The sequence below is a fragment of the Acomys russatus genome, chromosome 28 (genome assembly GCF_903995435.1).
Source record: "Acomys russatus chromosome 28, mAcoRus1.1, whole genome shotgun sequence".
Taxonomy (NCBI): domain Eukaryota; kingdom Metazoa; phylum Chordata; class Mammalia; order Rodentia; family Muridae; genus Acomys; species Acomys russatus.
The window spans coordinates 20182162-20204863 of NC_067164.1; the positions used below are offsets into that span (position 1 = coordinate 20182162).

The following is a 22702-nucleotide window of genomic DNA, read 5'->3' on the forward strand; positions in this document are numbered from 1 at the left end:
GGGTACTTGTAAGAACCTAACTTTTCTGCTTTTTAGTTTTAGAAGATGGAACAAAATGTTTGTCTTAAAGCATTTCCTGAAATGACATGAGGACAGTGGTCTATCAGAACAGGGCCAGCTAATTAGTGTCTTTTCATCACAGAGTCTCAGAGAGGGCAGCGAGCTGTTCAGAGAGCTGATGTCTGCCCACTGTACAGTGCAGTTACATAGAGTATATATAGCAGTGACATATCCCATAGATTGCATATTTCTACCTAGAAGACAGCCTACAATGACTGTAATAGATTCTGTAAACACAAATGTCATGGAGATCACAGGAATAGAAGCATTGCATGTTGGCTTCTTGGGATCCATGTAATTATTGTTTTTTTAAATTTTATTTTTGATTGTAGCCCCCTCCCTCGTCACCTCTTGGTCCCACCCTCATTCCCCCTCTTCGTCACCCCCCGCCCCCACTAGTCCTTACAAAGGGGAGCCGTCCTCCCCTATCATCCGACCTCAGCCTATCAAGTCTCATCTGGACTGTCTGCATCCTCTTCCTCTGTGACCTAGCAAGGCTGGCCAGACAGGGGGAAGTGATCAATGAGTGGGCGCCAGAGTCCATGTCAGAAGTAGCCCCTACTTTCCATATTATGGGACCCATAAGGAAATTGTGCTGCCTATTAACTACATCTGAGCAGGGGGTCTAGGTCCTCACCATGCATGGTCCTTGGTTGGCGCATCTCTGCAGCATCCTCCCTACCTGCTCCCCCTGCTGGATTTGTTGACTCCATTGGTCTCCATGTGGAGCTCCTGTCCCCTCCAGGTCCTTCTATTCACCCACTCTCCGGGGGATCCATGTAATTAAAGCATCTTATGCATGAAGATTTCTAGTGGCTGCTTGAGATGTCAAGTATCTCCAATCTCCTAGGTGTTTAATTCTTGCGTTGTGGGATATAGTTAAGGCTCTGTGAGTTCAAGGCCAGCCTGGTCTACCAAGTGAATCCAGGACAGCCATGCTACACAGAGAAACCCTTTCTTAAAACCACCAGAAAACAAAAGGCTCTGCATTGAGAGTGCAGTTTTACTTTTAATACTTGAAAATATTTTAATAAGGAGGGTGTTACAGTTAAATTGAATTATTTCATGTAAATCAACAGAAGTTATTTCTAATAAGTTGTCATTTAAGTTTTTATCAGTAAATTCAGCTTATATTTAATTAGATGCTGCTGTAGTTGCTGGATAAAATGTCTATAGATACTTTGTTTCATTTAATTCTTGGTAGACTTTTAACAAGCCATTAAAAACAATATTATTTCCCAAAAGCCTTTTATGTTATGTCTTTTGGAGAAGCATATTTCGTTTTTGAATGTATCTTTTTTGTTTGATTCATGTTTCTAGATACACGACTCTGTCTTATAGAGCCCCGGAAATGATCAACCTCTATGGCGGGAAACCCATCACCACCAGGGCTGACATCTGGGTAAGGCCCAGAAGCTGGGGAATGACTTGAGCGGTGTCCGTCATCTCCTCTTGCCTCCGCAAAGGCATCCTTTCTGTGCAGAGAGAGCTTTCCGCTCAGGAGAACGCTAGAGTGTTCATCTTATCAGCCAGGGGATGGGATGCCGATGCTAAAAGGAAGGGGGACATGTGTGTGTAATGTAGCTACCACCGCAGGCAGTCTTAGGACTTAGATTGTAGGTGAATGTTCACATTTTTTAGTTTTGAATGAGTGGCTGATGGCAATATAGAAAATATGGATATTAAGTGTTAAGCAGTTACAGTATAACTTTCTGGAATATTTTTTGATGTTTTTTAAAGGGAAACTAACACAAGTAACCTTTTTCTAATTCTGAACGTGGTATTAACTACTGCTTATTTAGTATATATTTATCTGGATTTTATTGTATCAACAGATAATGTTAATTTATAGAAAAACCTAGTTAGAATCTCATATCTCTTTCAAACTAGTAAGTAAAATATAGTTTGGATTGTATTTTTAATAGCCTATGAAACTACCTTAAAATCTCTGTGCATTAAACAATAGCTGGCAGCCATATTTGTATGAGCATATTATCACTAGAGGAATACAATTTTTTGAAATGAGTCTAGAATGTACAAAAAATGAGATAGTTTTGATTTTTAAAAATTAAAAAATTATCGATTATATGTGTAAGGCCGCGTGCCACAGCATGAGAGAGAAAACTGTTTAGCAGTTGGCTTTCTCCTTATACCATGTAGGTGCCAGGGATCCACTGCAGTCTCCAAGGGTAGCACTGAGGGCCTCCCTGTCTGAGTCACCTTCCAGCTGCACATGTGTGATGGCCACAGGCCAGTGCCATCTCTTTGCTGCTTCTCTAGCCTGCTCCCCCCAGGGCTGTGGGAAGCTACAGAAACCCAAGAGACAACAGTCGTGCCAGGCTGTCAAGTCTTTGGGATCTTCTCATCTGCTTATTGTAATACTTTTTTTTTCCTTTTGGGTCAGTGATTCTTAGGGTAATTGGGTTTTAAACTATGTAAGATTAAACCAAATTGGAAGTAAGTTTGTTTTAATTATTTTGATATTGTGTCAGTCTCTATGATTCAAATTAAATTTCCCATCCTTGGCATTAGTGTTGGATGGATGGGATAACTTACAGAAAAGCTGATGATTATGTGTTGTATAAAAATCAACATGAGTTGGCTCTTAATCTATAAAACGAAATGATTACAAGAAGTGGTTGTAGAGGTCTTTTTTGTCCCTGAGTGCTGGGATTAAAAGTGTATGTCACCACATCTAGTCATAGTATTATTTTGTTTTTTTAAAGATTTATTTATTTTTATTATGTACACCTGCAGGCCAGAAGAGGGCATCAGGTGATGCTGTAGATGGTTGTGAGCCACCCTGTGGTTGCCGGGAATTGAACTCAGGACCTCGGGAAGAGCAGTCAGTGCTCTTAAGCTCTGAGCTATCTCCCATCTGGTTGGTCTGTGAATTAATTTTTATGTTATGAAATAACAAGCAGTACAGTTTATTGTTGGCTGTCTTAACTTTGATGGACAGCCTACTCTTATTGTGAGCCATAGGATTTAAAGCATATTTTATAATGAGTCTTAAGAATAATTGTTAAAAATAGCCTTGTGCTTTAGTTAGGCTTACTGCTCTGTGGTAGACACCATGTCCAAAGCGTCTTGATTGACCTTACAGCGTAGGAGTCTGCCACCAAGGGAAGGCAGGCCAGGAGCCTGATGGCCGGAATTGAGGCAGAGACCATGGAGGAATGCTGCTTACCACCTTTCTAGCCATGACTTACTTAGCCTGCTTTGCTATGTCCCTGAGGACCACTAGCCCAGGGCTTTCCTCAGAACCCTGTGGGCTGTGCCCTCCCACACCAACCACTAGGAAAATGCTTCCATAAACTGCCTGTAAGCATCTGACGGAGACATCCGCTCAGTGTGGTGGTGTCAAGGTGGCAGTGCTTATGAGGACAGTACCAAGTAGATGTTATTTTCTGCACAAGGAATCAGCCGGGTTTAATTTTAGTTTCCTGTGATACAGAGCAGCTCTTCTAACTGATCACAGATACAGCAGAGAAACATCGAACTTTCTAAAAACATTAAACATGTTAAACTTGATTAAGTAACAATTTGATCCAAAATAGGAACATTTGCTCATTTGTTTTAAACAGCATGCTTAGCTTTAGGTTTTCTTGCTGGTGGTGAAAAGGATGGTTCTTAGGTTCTGGCATATTTCAGCAAGTGCTCTACCGTTGACTCCATTTCCAGCTCGGTCTTGACTGTTCGATGTTCTGTGTTGGTGGCTGAGCCCTAATGGTGTTCCTGTGTTTTTGTTTTACAGGCCCTGGGATGTTTACTGTACAAACTTTGTTTCTTCACTCTTCCTTTTGGTGAGAGTCAAGTTGCTATTTGTGATGGCAGCTTCACCATCCCAGATAATTCTCGCTACTCCCATAACATACATTGTTTGATTAGTAAGTATTTGATGTATTAAATCTTTTTAAAAAGATATTATATTTTAGGGCCTGCTGTTTATGCTTTTTCTTAATTCTAGACTTTTAATATAATTTTATAAACTATAGTAAAAATAATTTTAAATTGTTATATTACCTCTATAGAGGAGAAAGAAATATAATTACCAATGGATACAAGGTTATTTTTAACCTAGATAAGATTTAGTAGCATATGACTGCAATTACATAATCAAGGCAACCAGAATTACTGGGGGGCACTTACAACAACATTTAATTGTTCAATTTTTATACCTTTGAAACCAAATTCACTGTAGTTAATAAATAAGGAGATTTCTTTCCAACTTTTCTAAAGGCCTTTGCTTTGTTTAAAACAGTGACTGTAAGTTAACATTTTGTTCGTGTGCATTATAAAACTTCAGAAAAAGATCTTTGATTAGAGGGGGCAACTGTAGACAGTCAAGTATGTTAGGCCGCTGCAGTGTTAAGCCAGCTCCTCTCAGCTCTGATTAAAGTGTCTTTCGTATTTCAGCCTTGTTTTCTGCATTTTAAACACCCTTTCTAGCCTCTGTGGCACAGAACAGAATGTCGACTTAAATTTATTTGGCATTCAAAAGATAAAGATAGCATCTAAGCTTAGTGAAGAAAATAGGTGAAAATAGATAATTTTCTTAGCCATTTGTGAACAAAGAGTGAAGTCCTCATTTTTTTCTGTTAAAATGTCATATAAATAAAATATTTAAATGTAAAAATTAAAATATACATTGAAGGAAAATTTAATCACAAGTCTAGAATGTAGAAAATGTAGGTAGCCAACCTAAGGGCCTATAAAAGATAACCCAGTGGCATATAACTTCCCATTTTTAAGTCTGTCTGTATGGTCTAGGTGTTGTGGCAAATACCTGAAATTCCAGCACTGGGGAGACAGATGCAGGAGAATGCAGTGATGAGGTCCAGGTCACTCGGAGTTACGGTATAGAAAGACTGTCTCAGAAAAGCCAAGGGCTGGGTGTATATTACTTAGTGGTAGACCGCTTGCTCAGTAGGCATACGAGGCCTCTGGGTACATCTGACAGCACTGCTCCCACTAACTCCTCCAGTTCAGCAACACTGGCCTAAGTGATGAATTGAAAATAGTACTTGATATGTATTTGAGAAGTGGCCGACTTTCTGAATGTGTGGGCCTTGTGTAAATCAAGGAAAAGGGCTCCAGACTTAAATATTGGTCATGTTGTTCAAAAGAAAAAGGGACATAAACCTCTATGTGACTTACAAACTTTTAAAGCACAGAATTTCTGTGATACAAATTTGTTCACAGATAATTGGAAATTGGAGAATTATATGATCCTGACACACAAAGTACTTTGTGTTATACAGAATGCTTTTCCTAGGCGAGCAGAACCAGAATAACGGAGCAGGGAGAGGAAACTGCTGAAGTTTGACTGCTGCTCTCCTAGTGCAAACAGTTCAGTATGAGAGCATTAAATATGTGTGCTTGTAGCCGGGCATGGTGGCGCATGCCTTTAATCCCAGTCCTTGGGAGGCAGAGGCAGAGGCAGGCAGATCTCTGTGAGTTCAAAGCCAGCCTGGACGAGGGAGGTGGGGGTGGGGGGGGTGGGGCAGACAGAGAGCGTTCCTTCCAGGACACTCAGAAACCCTGTCTCAAAAACTTAAAAAAAAAAAAAAAAAAGTGTGCTCATGTGCTGGCATGTCTTGGGTCCTGGACCCTGGAAGCTGTGTGTGTTTACTGTGTACAGCTGAACAAGGAGGCAGGCATAGCTGAACTCAGGAAGAGCAGTCTTCATGCCATGCACATTGGTTCGGGGGTGGTGAGAAAAAGCTACAGTGGACATTTTCTGGGCAGATCATCAATATTCACGGTCTGCCTGAGGAAGGCTTTGTCATCCCCCCCGAGCCTCACCTAGGGTCAGCTTTGTAACTCTCATGGGGCTGAGGCACCAGGATTCCTAACACTGCAGCTCAGGGATGTGGGGTATGAGCACCCGTGAGTACTTTGCCACACACTTTTCTTCAGGACCCACTTGCTTTCTACGCTTGTCCTCAGGGCCTTGTTTCCAGGGAGCTTCCCCTCTGTTCTGTGGAGCTTTTCACTTGTACTGACACCTATGTCATCAGGCCAGAGTGTGACTTCAATCTCCGTCGTTCCGTACCTGGCAGCGCTGTTTGTGTGGGCTTTCTGATCTGTGCCAGCCTACAGTCAAGTTGGAGGTGCCTGTTCGGGCAGTCTAAGTCATCATCCTCGGTACCCATGAATAGATGTCACAGCCTTCTACCGACAATACTCCAGCCTCAAGTTTTCAGCAGTTCTCTTCTAGCGTACTGTTTTGTAGAATGAATTTTTTTTTTAAGTGAGCAGACATAATTCCATGGATATTTGAATAAATAGTAAACTCTTAACCTTCTCTATCTTATAATAATGTTCTCAAAAAGTTAGAACAATAGAGGCATGAAATAATCCCTATCAATTGCAATGCTCAAGGATTAGGTTGTGGAAGTTAGTTACTATGTTCTCTGGCTAATTGAGCTTTAATGTTTAACTGCAGGCTTTTTTTTTTTTTTATAAATCATTGTGGCTGTAACTGTTTGTTGCTGAGCGTGGTGCAGTTTTAGTAGGGATCTTGAAATGTCTTAAAGGCTCACTCACCAGTCCTGTGTGGAAGCCTGGGCAGCTGAAGCCCTGAAACGTGCTTTTGTTCCCAAGCAGAAGTGAGCTCCTCTGTTCCTCTGTGACCTCCGTGTGTGGGGCTGTGCTTGTGTAGTGCTGTGGTAAGCGCGATAATACTGTTGATAACTTTAGGCTCAATTAGCGTTTAATTATTTGCTACTTTACTGTGTAGCATATGCTTCTTTATTTGGCCATAAATGTTGAGGTTTTAATTTCTGACATCAATTTGGCTATGCCAAAAATGAAAAGGGATGTATAAACTAAAAGCATTCAGGAAAAATTGGAATTTAAAAAATCTTGTAACTTTTAAAAACAGGGCCAGTTAGATGGCTCAGTGGGTAAAAGTGCTTGGTGAGCAAGTGTAGTACGGCCAGAGTTAGTTCCAGGTGCAGAAGCTACCTTGGAGGAGAGAACTGACTCCTGAAAGTTGTCACCTGACTTCCACATGTGCATGCTCACATACCCACAGACACATGAAAATAAACAAGAGTTTACCTCCTTGTCAAAGTGTAATAGACTTTATTTTTCAAACGAAGGACAGATTTTGAAGGACTCTAACATCCTTATTTACAGTGTGATGCTGAAGGCCGTTTGACTTCTGTGTCTTTCACATGTAGCCTGGCCTGCTTCTCACCATCACGTAGTCACCTCTGTGATTATAAATGCAGTTAGTGTTTTACATTGCTTTAAACTAAGTGCAGCATTCAGAAAACATGAGTTTTCATCTCCAGACTCTTAGTGCTAAATTTTATTTACTCAGCCCACTCACTTTTACATAGTTAATTGCAGTACTGTTTGCATTCGTTTGACGTCACTCGGAATGTTTGAATTCGTTAGCTGCGAGTTAATAGCTATGAACAGTTTGCTAAAGCTGTATAGTTTTGTGGTTATTTGAGAATACTTTTGACTATCAGTAGTAATCCAGAAGAAGGAATTATGCCTGTGTGTTGCTGATGGAGCTGCTTTATTAGGCTTATCTTTTGTTCCTGTAGACTTTGCTTAAACACATGATGCTGTTGCTGCGAGGGCGAGCAGGGAGCGCCTTCATTTTTGCATCTAAGAGTTGAGAAGATGGTGGACAACAGAGGATGAGCAGCATCGCAATGGGCTGAGTAGTTAGAGCTGGGTGGGCGCTGCTTCTCTCTAGTAAAGTGCTCCTGCGCACACAGGGATGAGCAAACCCGGTGCACAACAGCTTCGGTTACTCTGCTGTTGCTTTCTTGGTGTAGAACATTGGGCACCTCTGCGTATCTCAGTATTTAATTCTAAAATAAGCGTATTTAAAGATCTAAATTGACCCAGCAGGTTTTATGAGTGCATGCGTGTGCGCTCGCGCACACACACACACACACACACACACACACACACACACACACACACACACACACACACACACACTAATTGAAGGGGCCACTGGGGAGTTGGAGTGGGGAAGGTCTTTAAATAAAGAAAATAAACTGAGAAGTATCTGTCTCTTTCAGTGATTGTGAGAATCAAGTCAGCTGTGACCAGTGCTTATTTGTATGTATGATTGCTTAGCCTTTCCTAGTGCTGTCATTAACGCTGAACAGCCAGCACTGCATCTGTGACTTCATGTCATCCTTGTCCTGAGTGGGTAGCCTGCATAAGGCCTGGGCAGAGCAGACTGCTCACCTCTGGATGCTCAAAGCACAGCCTTTGGTACGTGGTGACTCTCCTGATGGTGCATCATACCCGGCGTACATTCCAAACACACAGTACAGTTGGTAAGGGTCTGTGCTCACCCAGCTCTTGTTCATGCTGTGATGTAGTGCAGAGCTTCGCTTTTCTTGCTTTTTGTTCACTTACTGATGCTTTATGGTTCTGGCACTTAGCTCTTTTATTCTATTACTTGTTTTAGCTCCCATTTTGTAGAAAGCCAGGAATTGTCTTAATTCTTTTAAATGTACTATGGGTTTAAACAATATATACAAACAGAATGGAGCAGTACATTTTTATTTACCTGCCACTCGTCCTCAGTGATGACTAGCTCATGGCTAGTCTTGTTTTATCTGTGCTCTTTCCCATTCTCTTAACATACTTTTGGGGGAAAATCCCTCAGACACTTTAATTCATCTTTGAGATAGGATTTCCTTGAAAATGCTCACCCATTAGTTCTGTGTATCACCTGGCAGTTAGAGAGGGCCTGTCACTCACTTCTAGGGCCCTTGTTTATATTATAAGGTATTCCTTCCCCAGAAAGCATATTTCTATAGAGTGTGTGGGTCAGTTATCCTGGCCTAGCAGTTAAGAAGCAGTTTAGACAGTGACAAGCCATTTGGAAACTGGAGGTGTTATTTTTACTAGTTAAGTCCTAGCCTTGAACTGGATTCACGCTGGTCAGTCTGTGCTTCAGATGAGATCATGCCGTAACCCAGGGAATATGTTTATAACTACAGTTCAATAGTATATATTATTTAATTCTCAATGATTTTATGTTGAATTTTTCTTCTTACTATTTTAGTGGCTAGCAATTTTCAATTAAAAACATCCAGAGATTAAAAAAAATGGCTCTTTTCTGCTTGTGGATCTTAGTGATGACTATTAGTCACCTCATATTATTTGGAATTTAAAATTAGACCAGGTGGCTGGTGAGATGGCTCAGCACAGATAGGTAACTGCTGTGGAGCTTTAGCACCGAGTCTGACCCCGGAACACATGTAAGTGTGCGGGAGGGATCCTACCCCACACGTGCCTTGACACGTTTTCCTATCACACACAAGTACACCAATACACAAATTAAAACAGCAACAACAACAGCAACTTAGAGAGATGGGCACAGGGCCTCACCAGACAAGACTTCCAACTTTAATACAAAGTGAGAAGAATATTTAATCTAAACATTCAAAACCCAGGTGTTCTAAAATCTGAAACTTTGAGCATGCCTTTGAAAGATCTCACACCTAATATCATGACCAGTTGTCAAAATACGCGTGTCTTAAGAGCACTGTATAAAAGCGCCTCGGGATATGTGTGTAATGTGGATCTGAAGGCTGTGGTACTGTGCTCGAGAAAGAATTACCTGGTCTAGTTTTGACTAGAACATCTAGTTCTCCTCCCCTCCATCCCATCTCTTCCCCTCCCCTCCTTTCTCCTTACTGCTTTTCAGATGGTATGAAACACAACACAGGTATCACAAACTCATGAGCTTGAAGGCTCATTCTTTGTGGAAATTTAGGAATAATTTCTTAGATGAAAGTAATGTCTCTAAGGAAGTGCATTCTGTTACTGTAATTCCTTTAAGGGCTCTGTTCACTTTGGAAGCTATCTTTAAGAGAGATTTGAAGGGAATTTTCTCTGGTCTTGTATCAGAAGAACTGATTTACTTCTGTACCCGACCTGTTACTCTGTTGCACATGTAACCCTGTAACACAGGCTCCTGTTAGTCTGTGTTGACAGAAGCTGAATTTGGAGCCCACATTTACAATGAGATCGTATCTACTTTCTTCATTATCTTGTTTTTTTACCTTGCATTATTCCTGATTTCCCAAATACTTGAAAATATCTTATTCTTTCTCTATGCCAAATAGGTGTTTTTTAGTAATAAATATTTATCATTAAGCTACCTTTAGAATCACATTTTAAAAGAAATATACTACTAGAGTACAAAATACTTTTATGTGAATTTGGTAAGTTTCCTGTAATTTGGTTGTTAAATAATCTGAACAAAACTGTTAAATGTGCTGTAAAATTTATTTTACTTTGTTAAATTAACTATGTATTGCGGCTTTTTAAGCATTTAATGGTTTTGTTATTAAGACATTTATTTTAGGATACACATTCACACACACACCTGGTAGATCTCCCAGATGTTTGCTTGAGGGTTGAATATAAACTAAAATATTTGAATGATACGTTTTTAGTTATCTTAATCTAATAATGGTAATAAGACTATAAAGAATAGATTATATAGCATATATTAGCTTTTTAAATATATCAATCATATTACATGAATAATTTCTGTGTTTTTAAATCAAGCTCGTAATTTTCTGATCCATGCTGACTTTGTCTTTGGTGTCACTACTTTTCATTCTTTGTTCAAGGCACTAGATTTAGAAGAGACTTTAGTTCATTTTGACTTTGTCTTAGTGCTGTGAACTTAACATACTGTTTTACTAGTAAACTTGAGAGTAGTTAGCGAAAATTTTAATTTCAAACACATTTAACATAATTTAAGCATTAGAAGTACTTTAAGGGTAATAAAGGAGAACTAGCCACGGTCATGTCAACACAACTAATTTTTATTAGTTACAGAATTGAATATAAATTTCAACCTTGTGAAATTTGAAATACAAGCCACTTAAAACTAGATACACAGCAGTTAATGGTCAGTTTTGGCAGACTATCTCAGGGACATTAGGCAGTGCTATAAGGTTCGTGTACTTATAAAATAGTGCACTAATAAAACTGTGTACACTAGTGACCATGAGGGTGAGAAACAGCATTGAAAGAAGAGCTGTGCTTTCTCTGGCTAGTATGTCAGGAAGGCGTGCATTTTGAAATCTATCATGCCAGTACTCTGCTGGTCTGCTAAATACGTTATAATGAGCACAGTTAGCCTTTCTCAGTGATTAGGACAATTTCAAAATAAAGGCATTTTGGGTAATAGAATTACTTCAGAGGGAATTGTTTTAGGGGCCCCTCAACCTCCTCACTGGGACCTGGAGTTTTCTTGTGTAATTAAGTATTCCCTAATTTCACAGATTTTGGGTTGTTAGTTCACTGTTGGCTTTGTGTCACCTTTTCTGTCCAGCACAAGAATGTTCTGTGACCTGCCTGTGTAGCGGGCTTATGGTTATGTTCATATCTAGAAGACGTTTCTGCCATTTCTTCTAAGCATTACCAAAGTTGTCAGGAGTCCCGATCTGAGGCTGGAGTGTCCCTCCCATCCGTGCCTCTCGGTAGAATGTGTCTTCAGCCAAGCATCGTAATGATTTGATCTGTTATTGCAGGGTACATGCTTGAACCGGACCCAGAGCACAGACCTGACATATTTCAAGTGTCCTACTTTGCATTTAAGTTTGCCAAAAAGAATTGTCCAGTCTCCAACATCAATGTAAGTAGTTTTTCAAGTAGCTAAGACTATAAAATCCGTCCTAATTATATGTGTGCATACACGTGTTTGTGTGGTTTGAGAGCTTCTTGTTTCATGTCAGGGGGTCTCGATGGAGTATAATGCTGTTTTCTTTTATTTCTTTTCTTATGTTTTTCGAGACGAGGTTTCTCTGTGTAGCCTTTGTTGTCTGGACTCATTTTGTAGACCAGGCTGGCCTCGACCTCACAGCCATCTGCCTGCCTCTGCCTCCTGAGTGCTAGGATTAAAGGCATGCGCCACCACGCCTGGCTCCGATGCTGTTTTCATATGAAGCCTCATGTCCTCAGCTGTTCTGGAGGGCTTCAGCAGGGTATCATTGTGGCACTGTGGAGAGAGACAAAACATGACGTGTCGTGACAGCATAGGCTGTTATTATTAAGTATTGACATATTTGATAACAAAATTTTAAGTCCTTTGTTTTGTTTTTTAGCCAAGATGTATGGACAGACATTACTGAGGAAGACACTAAGCACAGTGTTAAATGAAAAAACATAGGACCCTTTGGTATAAATAGTAGAGGTATTGTAAAGGGAGAGACATGACCTCAGTTATTGCTTTTTTTTCTTTTTGTTTTCTTTTTTTTGAGAAGTTTTTCTCTGTGTAGCACTGTCTCTCCTGGACTGGCAGAAGTAGGTGGGTCTCATGAGTGGGGGGATTAAAGGCGTGTGCCATCACGACTGGCCTTTCAGTTATTTCTTTTACCAGTGGGTGACTTTATATCTTTATGGTGGCTAATCCTCTTGTCCTCCTGCTGTAAAATTAGGGTAGTAATTATAATGATTATAGCTAATGTGTAGTTCAGTAGCCCAGTGTGAGGCCAAGAGTGCTCATTTGGGATGACTGATTTTACTCAAAGGCTTTAATTTCTTTCTTTCTTTCTTTCTTCCTTCCTTTCTTTCTTTCTTTCTTTCTTTCTTTCTTTCTTTCTTTCCTCCTCCTCCTTCTTCTTTCTCTCCCCCCCCTCCCCCCATGTGCTGCCATGCCTGGCTCAATGGCTTTGCCTTCTAGTCACTTCCTACATACTATGGTGAACTATACAAGCCAAATTTATGCTCCATTTAATGAAAGCTTCTGGATCATTACTGGTTTTAACCCACCCTGAACACTGTGGAGATCATTCTGGTCTGACTTGTTCTTCTGGTGTAACTCAACTCACCTTCTTAGACAAAGGAAGATCTGTGGCATCCTTTTTTATTTTTATTTTTTTTAACAGCCCTCACAGTATCACTTTATTGTGTCTACGTTGATGGTTTAACGCTTTAGCGAGGAGAGTAGCTTTGTGTGACGTTTACCTGGCTTGAGCTTTCTGTTCAGCTCCTGCTCACAGTGGCCAGACGGGGACACAGAGATGGACGAGGAGAGATGTCTGCATTGTGTAGACTGTGCAGCATCACAGAGAGTCCCTGTAGCATCTAGAAACAGCATGATTGTTATCCTGGTTGTTTATTTTCTGAAGTACAAAGTCTCCTTGATTCATGAATGTGTTAACATTTATTTTTACTCAAGATTTACCCAAAAGAATCGTGTATACACGAATCATCTTCTAAAGACTTCTGTGGAAAATTAATATGAAGATGACATTTATGTAAAGTGATGTTTGCAAATTAAATCTGGAGAATATAACTGAGTAATGGCGTCTCAGGGAGTGCTAGCAGTCCATAGTGTAAAAAATAACTACAGCTCAAATTAAAAACTAAAGGACAAATGCTTTCTTTCTTTCTTTCTTTCTTTTTTTTAATTTTAGAATTCCTCTCTTCCCTCAACTCTCCCTGAACCGATGACTGCTAGCGAAGCTGCTGCTAGGAGAAGCCAGATGAAAGCCAGGTGAGTGGCCGGGTGCCCACGCCGGAGCCATTTGTGAAAGGAACGGCTGCAGTTCTCATTGTAATTGTAGCAGACCCTGTTTGCTGACTTCTGTCTTCACCTACCCAGCACGTCTTGCTGCTTAGTCTACAGTCTGTAGCTTAGAGAGTGAGCATAGAGGACGGTCATGTGGCAGCGCTCTCCTTTTGTCAGTGACGCCGAGACTGTTTACCTGCAGTGGGTCTGTCTGCTCTCTGTGGCTGTCGTCATTCTCATCACTGACCGTTCCTAATTCAGGAAGCCTGAGATGTGAGTTCACAGCTATTAACACTGTGGTTTACAGTTAAGAAAAAACATAAGTGTCACCGGCCGTTAGTGTATGGCGTTTGTGGAATTCGTGTGTGTAACTAGAATGCTTGTAAGGAATTAAGTTGGAAGCCTGATTTTTCAGTTATTTAGTCTATTGATAAATTTGATTCTGCTATGTAGATTGAGACCTAAAATCTGGGGCTGGAGGCATGATTCAGCAATTCAGAATACATAGGGCTCACTTTTGTGGGCAGCTTGGTTTTCATTAAAACGAGCTGTGATTGGCTGTGCACACAAATGGTCTTACTATTTTCATTACAGTTTTAGAGGCGTGCACCATAACACTCCCATCATCCCATCATCTGCCCTGTTGTTTGTAGAAGACAGCACACCTGCAATATGCTGACATAGTTTTCTGGAAAAAAAAATTGCCGTAAAGGGTTTTTGTTGTTGTTGTTTGCTTGTTTATAATGTCTTTTGTTCATATGAGCCCTCCATTGCTGCCTTTTGTCTCCCGCGCACTGCAGGGGCCCCCATTTCCAGTCAGTTCCCCTTCTATAGTACTTTCAGGTCTTCCATTTTATGACCTACTAAGTTCAACTAGGTAACTAGGCCTAAAAATCTTGCTCTGCAGTTTTTGTTTTCTTCCTTTTGGAAAATCACTGTTAGAAGGGCTCCCTCTTGTGGCACATATCAGTATTATGAAATACCGGTAGGTGTGCGTTGTGCCTGCAGTAGCTGTGGCCTTGATAAACCATGCATATACAATTTTAGGTGTTAAATCATCTGAAATTGTATTAAGTTAAGTCATTAAAGAAATATTAAGGGAGATATTTATTGAAATTTTATGATGACTTTATAGAAAGAAAAGTTGAAAAAATATGAAATTTTAAGATTATATTGGTCTCATACCCATGCACATATTGGAAGCACCAAATGGACTGAATGAGCATCAAAAATAAGTAAAAAAAAAAAAAAATAGTCCATGCAGATGTGAGTGAAAATCTTTGATGGTAATAGGGAAGAAAATGGGGTGGGTAGTTGGGGTTGGATTTGATCTAAATACACTGCATGCATACATAATATTAAAAATAAATTTACCTATTTTTATTGTTGCTGGTTTGAAAGCTCACCTATGCCTGCTAATCATATTGCTTCAAAATTGCACTTACCAGAGTACTATGTGCAATTGGGGTTATACTGGGTCCCAGGCAGATATTTCTCATAATTTTCATTTAGTATTCTAGGAAAACAAAGGTTGGATGTGAGCAGGCAGCCTTACTTGGCAAGCGCTCGTGTCTGGTTTTACCTGCTGTAGGAGATCGCCTTGCTTTTCTCTTGAGTCCAAGTGAGGGGGCTAGTTCTTGCGGTTTTTGAAAGAATTTAATGTCATTTTTGTCAAAAACGATATGAGAAGGTTTCTGTCTGTACCCTCCTACTCTCCCACCACCCCTTTAATCTCTGGGGCTGTTCTCCTGTCCTTCCAGCTTCTGAAGCTGACTACGAACAGTAGGGTACACTTTCAACAACCATGGCTGCCTATCTTTTCACTTCACTAGCTTTATTCAACATGTGTTCTGAGGGGGGTACTTAGAGGCAACTAAAAGGACTGCTGTGGTCATTAGTAATCAGATGTCCCTGTTTTTATAGAATGACTACTAAGTCAGAAGTAATCTCATCATTTGGGCTGAATTTATTTTTCTCTTATAGAATAACAGATACCATTGGACCAACAGAAACCTCAATTGCACCAAGACAAAGACCAAAGGCCAATTCCACTGCTGCCACTTCCAATGTGCTGACCATTCAGAGTTCTGCCACGCCTGTCAAAGTCCCTGCTCCCGGGGAATTCAATAACCACAAGGCCAAAGGTAGTTAGCCTTTGCAGTTCCGGTTTTTCATGGTATGGGTAAGCCTCATAAGGTCTGATTCCTTAAGAGTATAAATGAATTTAGTATTGTAAGGCACAGAACATGGTGCTTTAAGGAGTAGGCCTGGATAAATGGCTCAGTCAGCAAGTGCTTTGTGGGCAAAGCATGTGGACCCGAGAGTAAAGTCCTAGGACACAGTGGAGATGAGCGTGTAGCACACTCCTGTAACCCCAGTGTGGAGGTGGAGGTAGGTGGGCTTGGGGGCGTGGGCTAGGGGATAGAGACAGGGCGGCCTTAGGTCTGCTGGCCAGCGAGTTTAACTGAAATAAGAGCTTAGTGAGAGACTTGTCTCAAAAGGAAAAAAAAAAAAAGTGGGAAAATGATTGAGGAAGACATCCAGGTTTCTGCACGTACACACCTGTACACACCCACATACACACTCCCCACAAGAAACTCTCTACTGATGTCTAATAAACTGAACTATATTTTCTAAAGTTTTTAAAGGTAAAACAAAGTTATTAGTAATGTAAGTGTACATAGATGTCTGTTTGCTTTGGTATATGAGTAGAAGCTCATCTTTTGAGTCATCAGCCAGGAGGCCTGAGGTTGGCAGTGTAACAAGTGTAGGACTTGTGTGTTGAATTGGACAGGAAGGAATTTAAATTCCATCCTTATAGCTCCAAGTCTCCAGAGCCTTGCTGAAGGAACCATATGGATATCACAGCATAAGAACTGTTACTTGATTTTGTTTTTGTAATCTTTTGTTTTCCTTGAAGACAGGGTTTCTCTGTGTAGCTCTGGCTGTCCTGGAACTTTCTCTGTAGACCAGGATGACCTTGAACTTGCAGAGATCTCCCTGCCTCTGCCTCCCTAGTGCTGAGATTAAAGGTGTGCACCATCACTGCCTGACCTGTTTTTTAATGTTAAATGTATTATGGTACTGTAATACCTAAAAAAAAAATTTCCCCTAAAAATATTCCCATAGAATATCTCTGATAGAGTAAATTAAAAATTTTAAGGTATCAAAGATGTAATGTAGAGGTTGGATAGATGGCTTAGTGGTTAGAGCACTGTCTGCTTTTCCAGAGGTCTTGAGTTCAATTCCCGGCAACCACCTGGTGGCTCACAACCATCTATAATGAGATCTGGTGCCCTCTTCTGGCCTGCTAGCACACATTCAGGCATAATACTGTATGCATAATAAATAAATCTTTTAAAAAATGTAATCTGAAGAGTCACCCCCAGGAAACCCTGATTCATATAATTAATATTTCCTGACAAATGTGTCTTGTTTTAATATTAAAGGTACCATAGCAGTTAAGAGCACATAATAAATTGATTTCTCCCATTTTAAAAAACTAACATATCTAATAAAAATATGAGTACCTGTCTAATAGAATTCCTGAGAAGTTCACATGGCTGCCTCGTTCAGAAGTATTGTGAGATGTTAGCTGTTACTTGCTATTATTGTTCATAAGTCCAAACTCTGGAGGTGACACTTATCTTTACATTCATTACCTGGCATATTGCTGCAATGAATTTGTGGTATTGAAATGAATCAATTGGAATATTAAATCCATGGAAAAGAGAGGATGACATTTTGAGCTCATTTGTACATAATTTCGATTTTACTTAAAAATTATTATCTGTGTGTGGCTGTTTTGGCTGCATGTATTCATGTGCACTATGTGTATACCTGGTAGTGCAGTCCAGGAAAAGACACCAGATGCCTTGGAACTTGAGCTACAGAGCCCTGAGCCACTATGTATGTGATGGGAACTGACTTGGTCCTCCGCAAGAGCAGGCAGCCCTCAGTGCTGCTGAGCTGTCTTGCTAGCTCCCACTGATGTCACTCCTTCTTACTCACGTCTTCTATAAAATTGGAGTCGCAACTGCTTTCAACTGTGGGTAGGTGGTGAGGCAGGTGGGAAATTACATCTCACGTAAACATCTCACTGACAAGTTTGGAAGGACTTCTTAAAGGATTTGGGTTTTGTGATTATTTCTTTTCCTGTTGATATGATATAATACCCTGACAAGCAACTTAAGGGAGAAGGGCTTCATGGTGGGAGAGACATGGGAGCAGCCAGGGGAGGCATAGTGCAGGAGTGGCAGGTGCCTGGTCACCTGGCATATACACTCAGGAAACAGGGTGGACAGCCTGCCTAGAAAGCTTTGTGGCCCCACATCATCCGGCTCGGCTCCGCTGCCTTGAGGTTCTGCATCTTGCCAGAATACCCAGTGCCCAGATGCAGGAGCCTGTAGGAGAATGCTCATATGTTCAGGCCATAGCAGCCGTGTGTAGGTAATTTAAGAGCAGATTTAAGGACTCATTAGAAGTCACAGAATTCTTGGGGTTCTGCAAGGACATGCCACATAACATGACTAAGGATCTTACCCAGAAGGAGAGGCAAGAGCCCTTGCTTGAGTAAAGAAGTAGCAATCAGCCGCGAGGCAGGTGGCCAGACGCTGTGGTCTGGATGCTGTTCATGTTCCTGTCTCTTCACACACAGTTAGTTACCCAGTGGTTCTGTTGTCCTGTGTGTCACCTAGCTGTGAATGCCAGGCTTGCTCCTGATGTCAGGAGCCACATTTCCTGTTTTAGCACTGTTTTGCTTTTTAAATATTTTTTTCTGCTTTAGAAATGAGAGTAAAATGTTCATCTGCTATAGAAATAATTGACAGAAAAATGTAAAAATTTCCTGTTTTCTTTTCAGTTAAATAGCAGTGTAGTGTATACCCTCTTAGCTTGTTTAGTATAAACAATAAGTTTCATAATGTGAACACAGTATAAATTAATATTTTAATATAGCCATGTTTAATTCATATAAATAATGTGTCATTTTCATAGACTCAGATAGGTTTCTTTGCTACTTACATTTTTCCCTTTAAGATGATTTTGAAAACTGTCAGTACAGATCTGTTGTGTAACTTTTTGCTTACCTATGTTAGGAGTATACTGTAAGCTGTATAATTACTTGGGTTATTTCCAGTATTTGCTATTCTTAATAGTGTGGTTGTGAACAGGTATGTAATCAGTTCTTGATTTCCATGTCAGCACATTTGTCCGAGGAGTATATTAAGTATATTTGGGTGCTGGAGAGATGGCTCCTTGCTTAAAAGCGTTTGCTTCTCTTCCAGTGAACCATCATTTGGTTCAGTTCCCAGCACAAATATCAGGCAGCTCAAAACTGCCTGTATCACCAGCTTTGGGAGCTGCCTTCTTCTCATGTCCAGGTGCACCTGCATGCACACGCGCGCACACACACACACACACACATCTAACACAAGTAAAACTTAAAAAGAGGCGTATTCATTTAAAATTTGTGAGCAGTCTGAGTGCTACCCAAAGACTCTAGGAATATACAGCACCAGCCAGTGTCAGTCCCTTTTATTCCTATCTTTGCAACACTTGATAGTAAAAAATTTTGAAAATGCTTGCCCAGTGATTGGTCAGATAATTTTCCCAATGGGATTATTATTTTATTATGGCATTGTTGAATACATATGAAATGTGTTAGTCCTTTTACTGCCCTTCCTGCTCTGGCCCTCTTCCTCCCCCAATCACTCACTTGTTACTTTCGTGTCACATACATCCTGCCACCCTCTAGTATCTCTCCTTCCTGTTAGACTTTTTCCGTGTCCCTAATCTGTCTTTACTTTTATATCAGTGCATGTGTGTCTAGACCCTGCCCATGAATGATGTCTTTCTGAGTCTGGCTTAGTTTGATTAGCAGCGTTATCTCTAGTTCCATCCATTTTTTTTTTTTTCTGAAAACGCCCTAGTTCAGTTCTTCTTACAGTTGAGTAAAGTCCATTGTGAATGTGTACTAGCACATTTTCTTTTTCCATTCATTTGTTAATAGACATCTAGGCTCTCTCCATATATTGGCTGTTGTGAATTGGACAACAAACGTGTGCCAGTGTCTCTCTGCAAGAGCTCTTCATGTGTATCCCAAGGACTGCTGTAGCTAGATGAATGGTAGTTGTGCTTCTCATTTATTTACTTAGTTGTATGTTCGCATGTATGTTCACATGTACATATTCATGTGTACATGCATAGGGAGGTCAGAGGTCAACATTGGGTTTCTTTCTCAATTGGTGTCACCTGTCTCTCTCTCTCTATCTCTCTCTCTGTGTGTGTGTGTGTGTGTGTGTGTGTGTGTGTGTGTGTATGTGTGTGTTGCACTCACACTCAGGTACATACATTTGTGTCCATGCATGCATGCAGATGCCAGAAGAAGGTGTTGGCCATCCTGATCTATGACTTTGCATCGTGTTCTGTGGTAGATTTCGTGCTGAACCTGGGGCTGAGCTGGCAGCCAGTGAGCCCACTGGTCCTTCTGACTTCCCCGAGGCCCCACAACAGGGGTGCACAGCCATATCCTGATTGCTTACTTGGTTGCCAGGATCCAGATTCCTGCTGCTGCCCAGACATGCTCTCACCCACTCATCCTTCTCCATCTGACTCTCCCCACCTTTGCTGAGGCGGGTTTTCTTGTTGAACCTGAGCTCACTTACTCGCGCAGACGGTCTTCCTACGACACTCACTTGTTGGGGTTGTAGACGACAAATTTACATTTCATGTGCATTTACAACTACAGCAAATACTTGGCTAAGACTATGTAATGTACACAGAAAAGTCTATTATAAAAACAAAAACTGTCTTATTTAAATAACTTGAAATCTAGCCATCTTATTGACATTACCTGTGTATTGATATTTTTTGAAATACAGGAGCACTGAGACTTGGAAATGGGTCTGAAGTCTTAATGGCCCAGGGTTCCCCTCAGCAACCACCACAGCAGCATAGAGTTCTCCAGCAGTTACAGCAGGGAGATTGGAGATTACAGCAACTTCATCTGCATCATCATCATCATCATCCTCAGCAGCAGCAGCAGCAGCAGCAGCAGCAGCAGCAGCAGCAACTTCAAAATGCTTATTTGCAGCAGGTAGTATTTTTATTACTTTAATCAGGGAAGTAGTGTTGCAAACTTCACACAGCAATTGAATATCATTGCATTCACTTTTGTGTCATAGACTTATAGGCAAATCATAAGTTGAGCTATATTCAAATAAACATTTCCCTCAATTTTATGGTCACTGAAGAATATGTTGTTAGTTGACATTGATGCTAAGTGAAGAGAGATGCTGTGTTACAAAAGCCTGCATCATAACCCGCTTTGTATTCCAGAATAAGCCAGTTATATATTTGTTATATATTGAGTCTATAACCAGTGCTAATGTGGAAAAAATGCTGTATTTTCAAAAGTAACATTGTCTTTTTATTATTTTGTTTTATTTAATTTTTGACTTTGACTGTGAGCCTAGTAATTACCAAGTCATTTCTGCATCCTTATTTTTAATTTTCCATTATTTTGACTGTGTTGGCATAGAGGCAAAAAGAAGGCATCGTTCTGTCCTTTACTTTATAAAAACCTGCAAAATTCTGGCCTCACTTAACTTTTCTAAGTGGAAATACTGTAAGCACACGCAGTCTGCAGTTATTTAGGGTGTATTGGTGCTGCCTGTGTGCATGACACTTTCCATTGTGTCGCTTCTTCCACTGTTGGCCGGAAGAGCCAGAGTGAGAGGGTGGTGAGTAAGCGCTGGCTGCCGTGAGGTGCCAGAGAGCACAGGAGCAGAGTGGGGAGCCTGGAGGTTAGCTGCAGTGAGTCTCAGATCTCTGAAGGGTCTGTCAACCAGGGGAAGGTGCTTTCTTCCAAACATCCTTAAACTATGCTGATACAGTTTTAGTTAAACTGTTTTATTACTACTTTTAAAACTATTTTTGATAAACATATAGACACGATCATACATTATAGTTGTTTCATATTGTTTTTAAGACTTGATTTTCCTAATCATTGTTCTGATAAAGTCAATACTTAAAAAAACAGAATTCAGGATGGAGAAATGGCCCAGTGGTTAAGAGCACTAGTTTCTTTTCCAGAGGACCTAGGTTCAATTCCTAGCATCTACATGATGGCTCACAACCATCAATAATTCCAGTCCCTGGGAATCTAGTGTTCTCTTCTGGACTCTGTGTGCACTGTATGCACATGGTGCACAGACATGCATGCAGTCAAAATGCCCATATACAAAATATAATAATGATAATGATAATAATAATAATAATAATAATAATAATAATAATAATAATAATAATAGAACTGTAGCATTGAAAAGCATGGATATTAGTTGTCTCAGTCACTGTTGTATTACTGTGAGGAGACATCACTAAGGCAAGTTATAAAACCGAGCATTTAATTGTGGCCTTACTTACAGTTTCAGAGGGTTGGTTTATTACCATCATGATGGGGAGCATGGCAGCAGGCAGACATGTGCGTGCTGGAGCAGCAGCTGAGAGCTCACATCTGACCTGCAAGTTGTCTGAATTGCGAGTGAGACTAGCCTTGGCGTGGGCTTTCAAAACCACAAAGCTCACCTGCCAGTGACATACCTCCAACAAGGCCACACCTCCTAATTCTGCCCAAATAGTGCCATTAACTGGGGAACAGCATTCGTACCTATGAGCCTATGGAGAATTCTCATTCAAAGCACCACAGTATTGATTTCTGCTTTTGTTTTTCCCTCCATAGTATCAACATGCATTACAGCAGCAACAGATGCTTCAACAACAGTTTTTGATGCATTCAGTGTATCAGCCACAAGCTCCTGCATCGCAGTACCCTGCCATGGTAAGGGCTGGGTATGAGCTGCACCTTCTCTACAGGTCTGTTACTAAGTTGGGGCTTACAGTATACACGCACGCCTTTAGTTTCGGCCCTCGGGAGGCAGAGGCAGGCGGAGCGCTGTGAGGTCGAGACCAGCCTGGTCTACAAAGCGAGACCAGGACAGCCAAGGCTAACACGGAGAGATTCTGTCTCGAAAAACCAAAAAAAAAAGAGTATACACGATGGTGTTTAGAATTCATGATTCAAAAGTCAGTTTGGGGCCTGGGGAGATGAGTCAG

General features: G+C 40.7%; 1 protein-coding gene across 1 annotated transcript in view; it reads left to right on the forward strand.

Moving 5' to 3' along the window:
• The window catches only part of Bmp2k (BMP2 inducible kinase), a 99848-nt gene that overhangs the window by 45583 nt on the left and 31563 nt on the right, over positions 1 to 22702 (forward strand). The window contains exons 6-12 of the mRNA XM_051170643.1: positions 1381 to 1462; positions 3818 to 3950; positions 11604 to 11707; positions 13491 to 13570; positions 15569 to 15729; positions 20467 to 20681; positions 22329 to 22427. Of these exons, the coding sequence (XP_051026600.1) occupies positions 1381 to 1462; positions 3818 to 3950; positions 11604 to 11707; positions 13491 to 13570; positions 15569 to 15729; positions 20467 to 20681; positions 22329 to 22427 (874 nt within the window). The remainder of the gene's footprint in view (positions 1 to 1380; positions 1463 to 3817; positions 3951 to 11603; positions 11708 to 13490; positions 13571 to 15568; positions 15730 to 20466; positions 20682 to 22328; positions 22428 to 22702) is intronic.